This window comes from Sebastes umbrosus, chromosome 1 (assembly GCF_015220745.1).
Source record: "Sebastes umbrosus isolate fSebUmb1 chromosome 1, fSebUmb1.pri, whole genome shotgun sequence".
NCBI lineage: Eukaryota > Metazoa > Chordata > Actinopteri > Perciformes > Sebastidae > Sebastes > Sebastes umbrosus.
Window position 1 is genome coordinate 26,879,137 of NC_051269.1, and position 15,881 is coordinate 26,895,017.

The 15,881-nt window shown below is 41.0% G+C and overlaps 1 protein-coding gene across 1 annotated transcript in view; it reads right to left on the reverse strand.

The window, feature by feature from the left end:
• grm2a (glutamate receptor, metabotropic 2a) overlaps positions 1-15,881 on the reverse strand; it is a 42,098-nt gene that overhangs the window by 22,843 nt on the left and 3,374 nt on the right. Inside the window, exon 2 of the mRNA XM_037769215.1 lies at positions 3,088-3,822. Coding sequence (XP_037625143.1) covers positions 3,088-3,615 — 528 coding nt within the window. The 5' untranslated portion in view covers positions 3,616-3,822. The remainder of the gene's footprint in view (positions 1-3,087; positions 3,823-15,881) is intronic.

Here is a 15,881-nt window from a genome sequence, read left to right on the forward strand (position 1 = left end):
AGGGCGCTCTCTAAGGAGCGCCAGATGCAGGGTTTCACTAAAATTACAGCTCGTTTATCAAATCCTTTATTTGCACACTGTCCTTTTCACCAGGAATCCCAATATAGGTGCTCTGAATCCTCCTCCTCTGACGTCATTTCCCAGGAGCTCTCTACCTGTGTAATGTATCATTGCACTGTACTGCACGTTTGGCATTTTGTTTTGTCAGCACGGGGACCGAGACATTTGTTTTAGAACTACAGAAATCAGAGATGTGTGCAGAGTTCCAGTACGATCGGGGAAAATTAAACCTGACATACTTAAACCTGCAATAGGCAGTTCAGCATATTGTAATTCAAGTGTTCTGAGAGAAAACTGGACTTCTGCACCTCCTCATGTTTCTGTTTTCAGGCTTTAAAAAATCTAATCGCAGGTCATTTCAGAGAGAGAGCGCTCCTATTGGCTGTTCATTCAACAGCAGCTGTCAATCACTCGCGAATTCCACTCAAACGGTCAAACTAGTGTAGTTGTAGTTTCTGAGTTACAGTCATTTTCTTATCTTACTATATCTAATCTTTGGGCACATGGGACTACTCTTTTTTTTTTCTAAAATATAATGGATTTATTGCAAAAACAGTAGTCCCATGTGCCCAATTACTAGACATAGTACGATAAGAAAAACTTACTTTTCAGCCAAATGGTTTGATCAATTTTGATTGAATTTCGTTACATTTGTGCCGGCCACTTCCACCAAAGGAAATTAAAAATGTTAGTTGCGGGCACCAATGGGTTATTAAAAACAGTTACATCATTTGGGGTTTTATGGGGGCTTAAAGTAATCGGCAGGCAGGCAGGCTCCAGCTCGGCTCTGATTGGTTGTTTTCCTTCGGTCTGTGAAATCTTGCAGATGCCATTAGGAGCACCGGAGGACACGGAGGAACATGATTTTTTTCAGATTACCTATCTCATGCACTACTGTCAGGATATAGTGATAAAAATAACTTTTTTGAATCATATTTGCTCCATTTCTACCCACTGCTGCTTTAAATAAGCACGATGGTGGCATTTAAAGGCAGGATGGGCGATCTTGAGAAACTAGCAAGAGTACACTAGATTTTTTTTAGATGATCCAGCCGAAAAACACAGCCCAGTGTTTGCCAACTCTTTTCCAATGAAAGTAGCTAACAGCACGAGCTCCAAGCACTAGGTCCACAAGCAGAGTGCGCACAGACAGACAGGCAGGTATGTTTTTGTCATTGCATTTGATTTATTGATTGCTGTCAGGATGGAATTTCAACAAATATAACAAAAAACATTTCTAAAATCTTTACCAACCCTCTAAAATAGAGGGTTCAATTTATTTCAACACACTGCTTCAGACATGTCTAAAAAAAATGGACCGGGTTTTCAAGTGCCCACTTGAGAAAACATTTATGGCAGCACATAGACACTGAAGCAGCTACTCACTGTGATTAATTTAATGTTGGTGTATCAGTGCTGACATGTCTACTGCTGGCCACTGTTCTCTACAAATCATGAGTGAAAAGTATGGAAGGATGCCACCGCCAGTCCATTGTCCTGAAGCTCGCACTGGGGAAAGCTGCTAACAGCAGACTGCCTACTCTATCTATGGTTTATCAACGATCTGAAGCCAATTATTATTTCTGGATGGGCAGAAGTGTGTTCCTGTCTTCAAACAAGCAGATATCTGGAACACGAGGCTGCACGTCTCGAGTGAGGTGAACCATACTCTCCATCCGAGACAGCAGACGCCGTCCTCTGACTGACTGAGCCGGGATGACGAGTTTAAGTTAATGCTTTAAGGCATGTATATTTGTGGGTATTTACCAATCTCAGTTCCACGTGACACACACATCTCTTTTCACAATGACTTGAAATTACACTGATGTGGCAGCCGTGTCGCAGCAGAAGATTTGGAGACCCAATTAGCAGAGCTTTCATCGCATCAGCTTGAGTGAGCCGAAAGGAGCACTGCTGCTGAGAGTAATCATGCCGTCACTAGTCATCCTGTCAGACCGTCCCGGGCACAACATCTGTAGCATGTCTGCCTCTGACAGGATCACTGCCGAAGTGTGAATTACCAGGAAATAGAAAGAGATCTTCTAAATTAGATCAGCCAAGCATATGGGCGCACAGGTAAACAGATCCTCCTTGCGGAACCGATACTCATTAAGTCCCTGTGTTAACATCTCGCAAGAGGTAATTGCACATGGTACTTAAGTCTAAATGGATAGTTATATTACCATCCATCACACTCTCACTCTTGCTTGTACTCCCTCATCTCTCTGTCTGTCTCTCTCTCTCTCAAGGCCACAGTGGCTGCTGGTGGTTAAATACACCTTTTGAAATTGCGCTGTCCGATTAAATGAAAGTAGCTTTTTACCAACTCATTTCATGCCATTAAACTATGATCTTCAACAGCAAATTGAAAATGTTGCAGATACAATGTAGAAAGCACATTAGGCTTGCCACGGTAGTCGGTATTACTCACGGACGTTGGGCACACATCGATTCCTTGCCCACTGCCCCCATCTCCGTTTTTTTTTTTTTTTTATATAGAAATAAAACCCATTTAGTTCATTTTCGTGTATCAGCGCCATGGTATCAATACATAGTTGGACGACGGACGCTACAAACCGAAAGGGAAAGTGTCTGCTCCGTAGGGAGTCTCAGCACAAAGTAGCAGGTGTCATATATCACACATGGGACGAGCGAGAGTCGACAGACAAGACGATGGCAGAGGATTTGGTGTCAAAGCGAAAAGCAAAAGCACCTATTTGGCAATATTTGAGATTTAAATTCAATGCTATAAGGGAACCATAACGTTAATGAGGCAATTGCTGTGTGGAGGACAGAGCGGTCACAGCTGGTGTGCACAGCAGCTCCAGGTAGAAACCTGCAGACCGGAGATGCCAGATACACAGCCACCCGACGTTACAGATCAAAGTAAGCGCTCTACATATATTGAGCGCCATCTTTTCTTGTAAAACGTCCGGTGTAATCGGTAACAAGTTTATTACCGGTGGGAAAATATCCTCACTGTGACATCCCTACAGCCCACCCAATCAGTTGGTGTGTTTTCATTACCTGAATGGAGACATCGCTGTAGGAGCCTCCGATGACCCCGGAGATAGCGAGAGGGACGTCATCGTGGATGGCGTAGGAGCCGTCGGGGCATGTGTACTCACTGTCATCCACTTTGGTGAGGGAGGCCCTGACAAACTCCAGAGACTGCTCCAGAGCGTAGGTGTCCTTAGAGCATGTGTCCAGTATATGAGCTCCCAGTCTGATCCCAGGCAGGAAGCGCTCGTCCTTGTTGATTTCATCCAGTGCCAGCAGCATGGCCTCCAGTCTCTGGATCCCTCTCTGAGCATTGATCTTCCCACAGTCCTCCGCTCCCTCGCCCTTCTGGTGCACAGGGAAAAGGCCGCCAATCATCAAATCTCCTTCCAGCGTGATCTCCCTCTTGGAGTCAGTGTTATAACCCACCACAGGCAAACCGTGGGGAGCCTGGGCGAAGAGAGACACACAGAAGCACAGCAGGCTGAGGTGGGACAGCGAGAGGGGTCGGGGCACAGGGCGCACCCCCAACACAGGGGATCTCCCCAATGACATATCCCTGGGCAAAACAAGGTCACCGGCCCGCCTGTGGTTTCTGGATCGGCGTCTGGTCGGCGTTTGATGACTGAAGAAAAGAACAGTGAGGCGCAGCAGCACCAGATCTCAAAGCACCAGTGTTTTTATTCTGGCAGAGGCCATTTACAGCATCAGCCCCATCCTCTTCATCCTTCTCTTCTTCAGCGTTTTTTTGTAGATTACAGCCTGCAGATCAAACAGAGAGAAAATCAGTCACAGCCTTTGAGCTGCAGTACAATGATGTCTTTGTCTCACGCACATCGTGTCCGTCTGCCAGGGACCGACTCGTCCCATGGAAATATTTGACATCATCTGCACAAGTGAGTAAATATTTGTATCCTTATGATGCTTATTGATGATGGATGGATGTGACATGCGGGACGGAGAAAAAAAATAAAGATGGGTCATTATTAGTAGCCACCACACATGATATACAACACGACAGGCGTAAACCAATCAACAAGATGAGTCTTGAGGACAGAGTTCACCATCAGAGCAGAGTTCACTGAGGACGACTGAAAACATCCTCCAAATGGTTTTCTCATGTTTTCAAGCAGCACACGGACAAGCCATCATTGGGAGAAGGTTTCATTTAGAGTGTACGTGTGTTTTATTTTGAAACCCCCTTCCATCGTCCTGTTTCATTGTCTGCCTGACCTCCAGTTACTTCCCTTCTAAGGCAGATGATTGTACAACTCTTTTATAATCACATGTGCACATGCTCCTGTACACCGAAAGTCTGCAGAGATAACAAATCATGACCCCCAAGGATTGTTTGTCAAATCACATTAACTACTTACACAGTCTTAAAAAAACACGAATTATGCACAACAAAAGCAAAAATCCACACGCAGAGAAAAGGAGATAAAGTATTGAAATCTTTTTCAAGCATACAAATTATAACAGATTGCATTAGTGTTAGTTTATCTGGAGCTGCATAAACGTTTGTTTTGCTCTCTCTACTATAATGTGGAACATTATTTATATTCAATACAAGGCGAGATGCATAATAATGTGAGCATTTCTCATTCCCAGCTAAAAACAAAACAAGTTAGTAAAACAAATGTGACTCATACGGAGACAAACGGCTCATTAGGGATTTGTTGGAAAAACACGGCAAGTTAAGCCCTGTGCTTTTATAATAAAGGCATTCACTGTTTGTGCTCATTTAAACTAATACACAATTGACCCGCCAGGTCAGAGGTTAGGGTCAGCTACAAAATTGATTCCCTGGAACAGGAAGAAAGAAACAATAAGCACAATGTCTGTGCTGCCAAGTTACTGCAAAACACAGTTTGTACATTGATGAACAGTGAATCTATTCTGCTGTACTGGCACTCTGTTGAAGGAATATGTCAAACTATTCCTTTAAACCTGCAGTAGGCAGAACGTTTTTGGCATCATTGGGCAAAAATTCCATAATAACCTTTCATCATATTGTAATTCAAGTGTTCTGAGAGGAAACTAGACTTCTGCACCTCCTCATGGCTCTGTTTTCAGGCTTTAAAAAATCTAGCCCATGGCGGGAGACTTTGGCCAATCACAGGTCATTTCAGAGAGAGAGAGCGTTCCTATTGGCTGTTCATTCAATGGAGGCAGCTGTCGGTCAAACTAGGCAGCGTTGATCAAATATGAATTCATATTATTATATTAATATAAAAAATGTCAGAAACATCTTGTAGTGTACTGTTTAGCTGTAAGATGAGAAAGTTTGCTCCGGCTGGTGGACGCTGCTTGGTATTTCCTCACCGTTCTCAACAACGAACGGGTCACAAACTTTCTCATTTTGCAGCTAAACAGTACACTACAAGATGTTTCTGAAAACATTCGAGGCGAGAAATAGTCATTACAGTAACAGAATATTGATTCATATTTGATCAGCGCTGCCTAGTTTGACCGTTTGATCTGAGTTTGCGAGTGATTGACAGCTGCTCAGAGACGGCAGACTCCAGCTCGCCTCTGATTGGTTGTTTTCCTCCGGTCTGTGAAATCTTGCAGATGCCGTTAGGAGCACCGGAGGACACAGAGGTACATGATTTTTTTCAGATTACCTGTCTCATGCACTACTGTCAGGACAGAGTGACCATTATATAAAAAATAACTTGTTTTTAATCATATTTGCTCCATTTCTACCCACTGCTGCTTTAAATTAGATTACTTTAAGCCCACATAAAATCCCAAATGGTATAACTGTTTTTAATAACCCATTTGTGTTTATCACACTATATCTAGTCTTTGGGCACATGAGACTACTCTTTTTTTTTTCTAAAATATAATGGATTTATTGCAAAAACAGTAGTCTCATGTGCCCAATTACTAAAGATAGTATGATAAGAAAAACTTACTTTTCAGCCAAATAGTTTGATCAATTTTAAAAATGTCATTACATTTGTGCTGGCCACTTCCACCAAAGGAAATTAAAAGTTTCAGTTGTGGGCACAAATGGGTTATTAAAAACAATTATATCATTTGGGGTTTTATGTGAGCTTAAAGTAATCGGCAGGCAGGCAGGCTCCAGCTCGGCTCTGATTGGTTGTTTTCCTTCGGTCTGTGGACACATTTTTTTCAGATTACCTGTCAGGATACTGTCAGGATGGAGTGACCATTTCATAAAAAATAACTTGTTTTTAATCATATTTGCTCCAATCTGCCTACTGCTGCTTTAAATTAGATTACTTTAAGCCCACATAAAACCCCAAATGGTATAACTGTTTTTAATAACCCATTTGTGCCAGCGACAGAAATTTTTAATTTCCTTTGGTGGTATGTTCTCTGGGCCTGCCTAAGCTCAAACATAATGAAATGTTCAAAATCGATCAAACCGTTTGGCTGATAAGTGAGTTTTTCTTATCAAACTATGTCTAATAATTGGGCACATGAGACTACTGTTTTTGCAATAAATCCATTAAATTTTAGGAAAACAAAAACAGTAGTCACATGTGCCCAAAGACTAGATATAGTATGATAAGAAAATGACTGTAACTCAGAGACTACAAGGAGAACAATCAATTAGTTGGTATCTATGAACTCATAACAAGTTAAATATCAAAGATATGCACACATAAGCAGTGTAGAAATAAATATTTTATATGGAAAAGATTTAATAAATACATCAACAGCGTTTTTCCACATGTTTCAAAAATCCTGACTTTGACTTGCCCAAAGTATGTCCATACCAAATTTCAAGACTCTTGACTAATCAGAACAAATGTTGTGGCCTTTCTTCTTATCATACTAACTATAGCCTTTGGGCACAAAGTGGTTTATTTATGTTTTCTTTCTATAAAAGTCCTTTGCCTGAAATAGTAAAATAATAAGTCAGTATAATAAATAAAATGGGCTTTTTCCAGCTACTCCAATTTGTCATAAATATGGCATCAATACTGTGCGGAGCCTCGTCTCGATTTAATGTGACACTGCATGCTGATGCGGTTCATGTATGGATTTTCAACAGAAGAGACGCTCGGTTATTGTTCAGTCCTGGTGTCAGTCCCCACAAGTCCCAGCGGCTTAATTAGGCAGAGTGTCGAGTGTGGGAGAAGTTTATCGGAGAAAATTATATTGAGCCAGAATGATCTGTCTCATATCCACAGTTTCAACAAGTCAAGTAAGCTGACAAGCAGTAATTAACCATGTTGATGAGAGATTATGAAACCAGAGCAGGCGGATATTAATACTCATATTTCTTTCTTTCTGTTCCAAAGGGATGACATACCTATCTATTAAAACGACATATAGCTCTCAACAGGAGACAGACTGCAGACCACATATACAGTACTTTGGGCTTTCTCTCTGTTTCTCTCTTGTCTTTCTCTCTCTCTCCCTCTCCCTGTTGTTTCCATGGAAACTTGCAAGTAGATGGAGAGGGTGAAGAGGAAAGTGGAAGACAGACCAGGACAAGTGGGCCAGTCTGACCATGCATGGTGCGTGGTCCTGTGGGAGAACTGGGAAACCTGCACTGTGAACTGACCAAACTGATCCGACTCCAGACAGAGCTCTTTCTTTTTTTCGTGTTCTGCATTTTAAACACATCTCAAACTGAACAAAAACTGAATGATACATCAAACAAGCATCTCTTTCTAATGTGTTACTTTAATATCTTATCTTTGATCCATCACTATTCTTACTGTAGTGGTTTCATAAAAACAATAGCTGCCTTAGAGGTGCTTCTGGTGCAAACACTGCAGTCCTTTAATAAGAAATAAGATGTGACATGTTGCATTACATTTGATGAACTGCCAGTGAAACTTAAAATGTCCTTTTTCCTCCACACAAAATAAGTGTGCTGATATCAGACGTTCCCATTTGCTCCCTCAGCTCAGCAGCTTGTCAACAAGTGAAAGTCCATTGCAACAGCCTGCGCATATGGGCCAAGTCAGTACTACTTCCCTCGCATACAAAGACGACTGCAGACAAGTGAAGGAATACATGTGTACGACACGAACGTCGTAATGTTTCGTGAGTGTGTTCTGGTTGTGCTTTAACTCTGCGGCGTGTGAAACATTGCCGCACAAGCCATAATGGCGAACAAAACAACAAGTCTCGGCTGTAAGCTGATTAAATGTGCTTATTTTGAATGTAGTTCTGCAGAGAAAAAAAGTGTCGGCAATAACACTGGTAAAGCACTTAAGCACACAGCCTCAAGAGAGAATGGTGACAAAAGGATTTCTGGCTGACACATTGTCAGTCTCCTTCCCGATCCTGCATTCCCACAGGAGGCCTCCATCTCACCAGTGGACTCTGTTTCTCTCTCTGTTTCTTTGTTCACCACACACCAATATCCAACCTATTATGAAAGCATAGCTACACAGTCCTTTAGGAAAATCTTCAATATAATAATGTCACAGCAAAGTCACGAGCAGAAGAAATCTCCATATCGCCTCAATTTGCTACAATATTTATGAAGAATGCTTCTTAAGTTTTGTCAGGCCAAAGCAATTAATATGTACGCTACGAGTGTATCCTAACTTTTAGACACTTCATTTGAAAATCACACCTAAAGCAATACACATTGTTTGCCAAGAGTCAGATGAGAAGATTAATATCACCCTCTTATTACACGGCTTTGTTGAATACTCAATTCTGATTGGTCAATCACGGCGTTCTACGGTCTGTTATTTCTTTATAGCAGACCGTTGCTATGGACGCAGTTCTTATGGCGGATTATGGCGGATTGTTTTTTAAGTCAAATTATTGATTTCTCGAGTAAGTAGCCGTGTAATAAGCGGAATAATGTACAGCTAGCGGGTCATTGTTGTGAAATAAACCCTGTTTTTTTTTCACATCAATGACCGGGATATTTCAGTCACTTCCTGGACTCGTGGTCCCGGACAAGAAATAGTCCAGTGAAACCACAGCGCGTTGTTTTTACACTACGGTTCAGCATTGCCAGATGGGAAATGTCAAACTATTGTACCAGAGGCTTAAAATGATCGTATATTGAGGAAAATATCATACACGAGTCACAACCACGAAAACAAATAGGCGTAAAGGTGTACTTTTACAAAACATGCACATGTTTTTGGCACGCCTACAAATCTACCCACGTCTGTTTTTTTGTTGTTTTTTATGTAGCTATAATGCATGGAAGGGGGTATGTGTCCATAAATCCATCAGTCTGACGATTATGTTATAGCCTACTATTACAAAATAATATTTACAAGACAGGAGGGAGAGAGAAACGACATCAACATCATAGCGTACGCCAACCATGATTGGCTGGAAAGAGGTCACGTGAGAAGAGATGCGTAAACACAGATTCATCTGGAAACTAATTATAATGAGACAGTGCAGACTAAAACCAGCTAATTGTAAGCGTCACAAAATGGTCAAATTATCATACATTGTGGCACCTTTGGCATTATTGATCGTACATCGTACAGAGGGCAAAATTATTGTACAAATATGATAATTATCGTCCATCTGCTTCTGTTTTTGTGTCGATTAAACAAAACACAAGAACACAAATAAGGGTATCTCCCAAATTGTCGGACTATTCATTAATAAATGTATAAAATGTGTCTAGCAGGCATATAAATGGTTATAATATTTCATGGCTGTGGGTTTTCTCAAACCCAAGAAGATTCTTGACATAACATTAGCTGTTGAGAATTACTCATATACTCGATCAGCGTACTGCGTAAAATACTGTGTATACAATACATGTATAAATGACAGATGCTGCGAGCAATATTTACACTTTAGATGTAATATCCCACCCAGGATTCTGTCTACACGTTAACTTCAAAGAAAGACTATGCCTCTCATTTTTCCTCTCTCCTCCTATGCAGCCATCGCTGTTTCCCTCTTCACCAGATGGCCTTTTTAATTCAAGAGTGTAAAGCCTGCCAGCCTCTTACACACTTCAAACCAGACTGTGTGAAGGAATGGGAGGAGTGGATGAAAAAAATACCCAAAAAAGAGATAGCAGATGTGAGAGGGCAGGAGGAAAAAGCAAAAAGAGGCGTGTGGGCAGCAGAGAAAAGAGGGAGAAGGGTGGGGTTTTGAGAAAGATGCTATCTAGGCTGATTTTTTTATGACACTCATTTGCCCCAGGAGTGGAGTGCAGCATTAATATGGTAATATCCCCCCAGGCGATAGCAAGTGTTGAAGAGTGGAGGTCATCTAGTGTATATGCAGCCCTGGGCCTGGATGAGCAGGTTGGAGATCCCAGTGGAATGACTTGGAGGCTGGCTAAGAGGAAGATCAGGTAATGGAAGTCAGGCTTCCCTAAAATCACATTTCCAGCTGACAAAGAGAATGGTCCTGGGTGGGGGAAGACTGAAAATGGTCTGCTAATGGGAAAGAAGGCTCAAGAGTGCACACACACTTACACATATACTGAGCACAAACAATGCAGGAAGCTCCTGGAAGCACCTGTGACAAATGAAAGTCTGTGATAGATTGCTGCTGAATATTGGATACGTGATTGAATTTCTTGACACACGTTAAAGGATAAGGCTCAGGATATTCTGTGTTTTTCATACTGTCAACAAATCCAACAACAAAACCAACAATGAATTCATCCTACATACAATTACTGCTATGCCTAAAATAGTTTATTCCTCTGTTATAGACCGTCGTTGTTACAAACTACACAGTTGCACTGGGTGACAGGTATTCACTCATTACCATGAACTATTGACATACACTGTCTGGTTGCTGTAAATACTCACTAGAGCACCAGAATATGCACACAGTATATTAATCCACGGCTAGAAATAGTCCCCATCAATGTGTGCACAATTGACTCATGTTTGATACCTCACTCAGAGGACATCCTTACCATAATAACTCTACTTTAGGAGCAACGGAACAGATGGCGGGTGGCGGTACCACGGTTTTGCACTCTGCAGCTCACATTAGCGCCATTTCACAAGCGTGTTGGAGAACTATGGTGACCTTCAGGTAACGTAAAAACGCGGAAGACTCTGGAGTCAGTGTTTGATTTGTCCTTTCGTTAGGAATGAATGGGCTCAGAGCTGAGAGTCACAGACAGAGAAGAGAAGTCGGAGACTACTAACACGTATTTAGTCTTTTTATGAGATGTGTTGATACTAAGAAAATTATGGATATAACTCCAGCCTTATCCTTTAAAGATATGTTTCATATTGACCACACTTTTTATCAAACTAGGACATGCAAAGCGAGAGAAACTAGTGATTAGAGAAAAGCAGAAAATCCTCATATTTGAAGACTGGACTTGTCCGTAAAACTTGTGCACACCTTTTAAGTTTTTTTCTGTTCTGTTTTGACCCTACCTTCCAACAGGAGTTGGATTAACCAAACAGTGTGCTTGGTGCTGCGCATGTCTGTATGACGCGTTTTTGAGATTTAGGAGATGTTTGCACGTGCTCCTCTACGGGCCTCAGTGACCTATAGTTACACATAACACCCTTCTTTGTGTAGTTTGCACTTTGCAGAGAAGTATGAGTGTTTTTTTCGCAGAAGAATAATTCCAGTTTTAAACAATAGATTTCATTTCAATCAATTTACCAATTAATCCTGAGTAACGAACATTCTCTTTAGACATCGTCACAACTGTATTGTATTGTGTTTAGTCACAACTGATAGAGGAATTCAAGCTTTTGTTTCTTTAATCTGGCCATCACAGTGTCTTTTAGGTCATTTGAGGCTCTCCCTGTTTGTTGCAATTTCAATTAGCCTATTAGAAAAGGATCTTTTAGAAATTTTTCTCACTCAACCTCAGTGGAATAAAGACTCATTTAAACCGTAGCAAACACTATTAAAGAAGTAGCACATTGGTGGGCTGTTGTATTCGATAAGATAACATGATCTATAGAATATAGTGATGGCAGATGAGATATTTGCAGGAAATCTTACACGGATTATCTCAGAACAGCACAAGTGTTTTGAATCCAGTTCAATTAATGTTGCAAGGAAGATTGACTGGATCAATGATATCCACTGACGTTACATCAGTAAAAACAATGAAATGTCTCCCAAAAATACAACTACTGACCTTTTTCTGATAAGGTCATTTATACAAGCAGCAATTAAAGAGGAAGAGGAAATTTCACGTCATTTTTGAGAAGCAGCAATTAAGAAGACGGGAATCAATTCGGAGGTTCGCTGCATCACTGGAAAGGTTTACTGTCACACAATGAGTGGAGATAGACAGTCAGTAAAGGGAAAACAAACAATCCACATCATTCTATGTGTGCTTTTACGTTAACATCCCCCTCATCCATCTCATCTTCTCCCTCCACCTGTAAAGGGGGAATCCCCTGCAAGTGTTCGACGGTCCCTTCACCTCCCAGGAGCCCCATTCTGCCTCCCTCATCAAACATTCATCCTCTCTCTTTGTCTCTCGGAGATCATTACTGCCAGGCCTGTGATTGGCCGGAACACAGTGATGGATGTATATGGTGCCTTTGTTTCAGAGGTTTTTATTGTATCTTTGCATTATTCATTATCACACCACCACACCGTTAAAAGAAAGTGGCATGAAACACCAGGGTTTTTTTTTGGAAATCATTAGAAGAGCTCTTCCTGGACTGACAATAAGCATTAGAGAGGGAATTAAAGTTATCAAGATGAGAGCTTACTTTTAGTTTTTCTGTTTTTAAACCGCATCATTTATATAACTTAAAAAAAACAATATCCAAGAACAGGAAGGATTGTTTTTAAATAGGAGCTTCAATTTCTCTTAAATGAGTTCTTGCCTTAGCAAAATGAAAGTTTCTTTGCATTTAGACTGAGTCGTGATATGTTTGGGGGAATACCACAACGCGGGATTACACTGTGGTATTTCCACCTTTATTTCAGAGAGCCTTTGTTTTCCCTTCCATCCTTATTATCTCCTTTCTATTCAGCTCTCTAGTAACACTGAAATAAATTTGGGAACTTGTGACTCAACATTTCTGTTGATTTGACTGAGAGGCTCTCGCAAACAAAAAGCACACAGGTGTATACTTAAAGCCCCAGGAAATCCAAAGTGTTTCTCTAAAACATTGAATAATTATGAATAAATTGTTTATTAAGAGTTTAACACTCAGCTGGCTTGCTTTATCATGACTGTGTGTGTCTGTTTTAATGTTTCTAACAGCATAATCATATGGTTGGTCAATATATATTGGCCTGACATGAACAATTACAAACAGTAACTCAAATTTGAGAAATGCAACGCTAAAACCCAACAGCAATGACCACTTGTCACCAGAATGCTGATAGAAAACGAGGAGCTTGAGGTTTAATACTTTAATGCAGTGGTTCCCATCGGGGTTCGGGACCCCTCAGTGGTCACCACAGGGATCTAGTAGGTTGAGAGAAGACTCCCAAGATAGAAATTAAAGGCACAGTGTGTAGGATTTGGCGGCATCTAGTGGCGTGGTTGCATATTGCAACCAACTGAGTATCCATCCGCTCACTCCTCCCTTTCCAAGACTATGGTAACGTGAGCCACCGAGTGCAAAATCGTGGTAACGCCGTCCACCTCGCTCAGAGGCCATCCCTACCATAATACCACTACTTTAAGAGCAACGGAAGAGAGATGGCGGTTAGCAGTACCACGGTTTTGCACTCTGCGTCTCACGTTACCGCAGTTTCACAAGCGTGTTGGAGAACTATGGTGGCTTTCAGGTAACGTAAAAACATGAAAGGCTCTCTCTAGAGCCAGTGTTTGGTTTGTCCGTTCTGGGCTACTGTAGAAACATGGTGGAGCAACATGGCGGACTATGTGAAGAGGATCCGCTCCCTATGTAGATATGAAGGGCTCATTCTAAGCTAACGAAAACACAACAATTCTTAGTTTCAGGTGATTATACACTAATGAAAACATAGTTATGAATATTATATTCCATTTCTGCTAATAGATCCCTGAAATGTTACACACTGATCCTTTAAAGGTCCAGTGTGTACGATCTGGCGGTATCTAGCGGTGAGGTGAGGAGATTGCAACCAACTGAAGCCTCTCCCGTGTGCCAAGCGTGTTGGAGAGCTACGGTGGCCGACGCAAAAACGTGAATGGCCCTCTCTAGAGCCATTCGGACCAATTTTTGGTTGGTCCATTCTAGTTACTGTAGAAACATGGCGGTGCAACATGGCGGACTCCCTGAAGAGGACCCGTTCCCTATGTAGATATAAACGGCTCATTCTAAGCTAACGAAAACACAATAATTCTCATTATCAGGTGATTATACACTAAAGAAAAACATAGTTGTTCATATTATATTCCATTTCTGCCAATAGATCCCTCGAAATGTTACACACTGGATCTTTAAGAAAAAAATACATTTCAGACTTTTCCATCATATTTGCTTCTTTTCTTGTGATATTTTACAGATCACTGGGGAAATCACTACAAACGGGCTCCTCACAAGTTACAGACAACAAGGGGTTGCAAGAAGATATTGCTTTATATTATGGTATCACAAGTTAAATCAAAAGGGTTTGGGAACCACTGCTTTAATGCATCAATGTTGGGTCTCAAAACACTCACAGATGAACAGTTTGAATCCTTTCATCAACAGCAGATCAGCTGCCACAACCTTTAACACATAGCAGCATGAGAAGTAAAGAGGGCTTGGCCTCCACTGACTTAGGTATACACATGTCATAAATCTATCTAGGATGGGGCAGCAGGATATCTGAGGCACAAAGATAATGTAGCCTATATCTCTAAATTCCTCTGGATAGTTAGAGCTCAGATGTTTAAAACATGGACATTTCTTGGACAGAGGTGTAAACCGCACATTCGGTTAATCTGTTCATTGTCCTGAGTAATTTTGATCCTTTCAAGTGCCACTAATCCCGTTAGTATCAATGAAGTCAGGATTTATCTCCGTAGGAGTTGCAAGCAGAATATACCAACAAGAGTTCATCATTACTCACAATTGAGATTATTGATGCAGCTGACCTGACTCACCTAGAAACCTCTCACACATAACAATGTAAAATGAGTCATTTGCAGTCAGTGCAGCAGCTAATATTAATATGAGAGTCATAAGAACATCATTAATTAATTGAAAGCTTCTCTGTGCTTTCACTTGAGTAGGTCCATGCTTGAATCTTTCTACTTGAGTAGGAATCTAGTGATTGTTTGTGTTTTTTATTGGTTTAATGTGTGATTTAAGCATGATTTTATCAGGATTGCATCTGCAGTGAATTGTGAGTGGACTTTACAGACTCATTGAGTGCATATGTTCGATCGGAAATTAAATTTATAGGAAGAAAATCCTTAAAACATACACACTGAAAACATTTCCATTCATTCTGCGCATCTAAAATTAGGGCCAGCACTATTTTTGTCACTTCTTGTCTTTCATTATCACTTTGCTTTTGTCTTTCACATAACAGCCACACGGCAGTGTCTTATTAACACTAGTGCAGTTGTACTATCACCTCGCAGAATACAAATCCGAACATAAAGACCTACATTTACAGTGGTGCGGAGGGACATTAAATATTTCATTTAACAGATGTTACGGGCACCAGGTGTAAAGTATAGACCTGGCTTTATGTGATATGACACTGGCAGACATCCAACTTCCAACCGATGGACTTCACTTGCACATGTGTGTGTGTGAGTAAGTACATGACCATAAGGAGGAGTAAGCTATTAAGCTGTCCTTTTTGATCGGACCCGAGTGATTCATCACACAGGAATTTAATCACTGGTAGCTGGTAGCTAGTACAACCCACACTCAGCCGCTTTAAAAAACGATTTGCTGTAATAACAGACTTGCGTTGCTTGTACTAGAAAGATCATGCATTCAAGTTAAGCT